Source organism: Camelina sativa, chromosome 8 (assembly GCF_000633955.1).
Source record: "Camelina sativa cultivar DH55 chromosome 8, Cs, whole genome shotgun sequence".
Taxonomy (NCBI): domain Eukaryota; kingdom Viridiplantae; phylum Streptophyta; class Magnoliopsida; order Brassicales; family Brassicaceae; genus Camelina; species Camelina sativa.
The window spans coordinates 2467512-2468636 of NC_025692.1; the positions used below are offsets into that span (position 1 = coordinate 2467512).

A 1125-nucleotide genomic window follows, 5' to 3' on the forward strand; every position below is an offset into this window, starting at 1 on the left:
GAGTGTACTTAGCTCAAACTCATCCTCATGAACCCAAAGTGAACTCAGGTAGTTGCTTCCTTGACGATCTTCTTGAATTACATCTCCGAGAATATTATTGTTACCGTCGATATTCGTGATTTTCGTTGCTTCTGATGTTTCAGTAGGATTTGGGAGATTGATCTGATAAACAATATCACCATTGCTCTGTTTGGTTTTCGGATCTTTGATTCCTAGTTTCTTACTAAGATGCGTGTTCCAATAGTTCTTCACTTGATTATCCGTTCGACCCGGCACTCTTTTAGCAATTAAAGACCACCTATAATTAAACACACATATTATAATAATATATAGTACTTTACTCACTAATTATCATGTGAAAGTATTTTATTGAAAGTTAAGAGAACAAAAACATGTGTTACCAAGCAAGCTTGAGAAGTCAATCACGAATATTTATAACTATTTACAGCCATGAAAAATGGATAGGAATGTATTAATGATTAATTGAGTAGATAAAAATAATTTTAAGTAAATATTTGTTTTTGTTAACAAAGTTAAATATAACGAAAGTATACCTATTACCAAGCAACTTGTGGAGCCTAATGATAAGATCTTCTTCTTGCTCGGTGAAATTGCCTCTTTTCACATTTGGGCTGAGATAATTCATCCACCTCAATCGACAACTCTTTCCACATCTCTTCAAACCTAATAGACATATATACATACAAACTTATTCATCTATGAGGATCTTCATTCATTTTTTTTTTTTGAAATGTAACCCACTATCTTAAGTACATCATCAAATTCACTCATTAACAGTAACTAAAATTTAGAGACGCATGATATTCCAGTTTCAACAACTAACGAGAGGATAATATAGAGTTAACTTATGATTAAGGCATGCGAATCTAAAGCAATAGAATTTATACAACCCTTAACGTTAAACCATTTTTGTGACAAAAAATAAATCATATATAATGTTGAGTTTTGCCCCCACCCAAACACAAAAAGAAAAAAAGAGAGACAGATAGAGAGAAAGAGACCAGTCTTTTTGGCAATACGATTCCAATGGCCTTTGCCATGAGCTTTGACATAATCCATGAGGATCTTGTCTTCTTCTACTGTCCACAAACCTTTCTTGTACTC

At 33.0% G+C, this 1125-nt stretch overlaps 1 protein-coding gene across 1 annotated transcript in view; it reads right to left on the reverse strand.

The window, feature by feature from the left end:
• LOC104705752 (transcription factor WER-like) overlaps nucleotides 1–1125 on the reverse strand; it is a 2808-nt gene that overhangs the window by 1409 nt on the left and 274 nt on the right. The window contains exons 2-4 of the mRNA XM_019229170.1: nucleotides 1023–1112; nucleotides 555–684; nucleotides 53–298 (exon numbers count right to left, since the gene is read on the reverse strand). Coding sequence (XP_019084715.1) covers nucleotides 53–298; nucleotides 555–684; nucleotides 1023–1112 — 466 coding nt within the window. The remainder of the gene's footprint in view (nucleotides 1–52; nucleotides 299–554; nucleotides 685–1022; nucleotides 1113–1125) is intronic.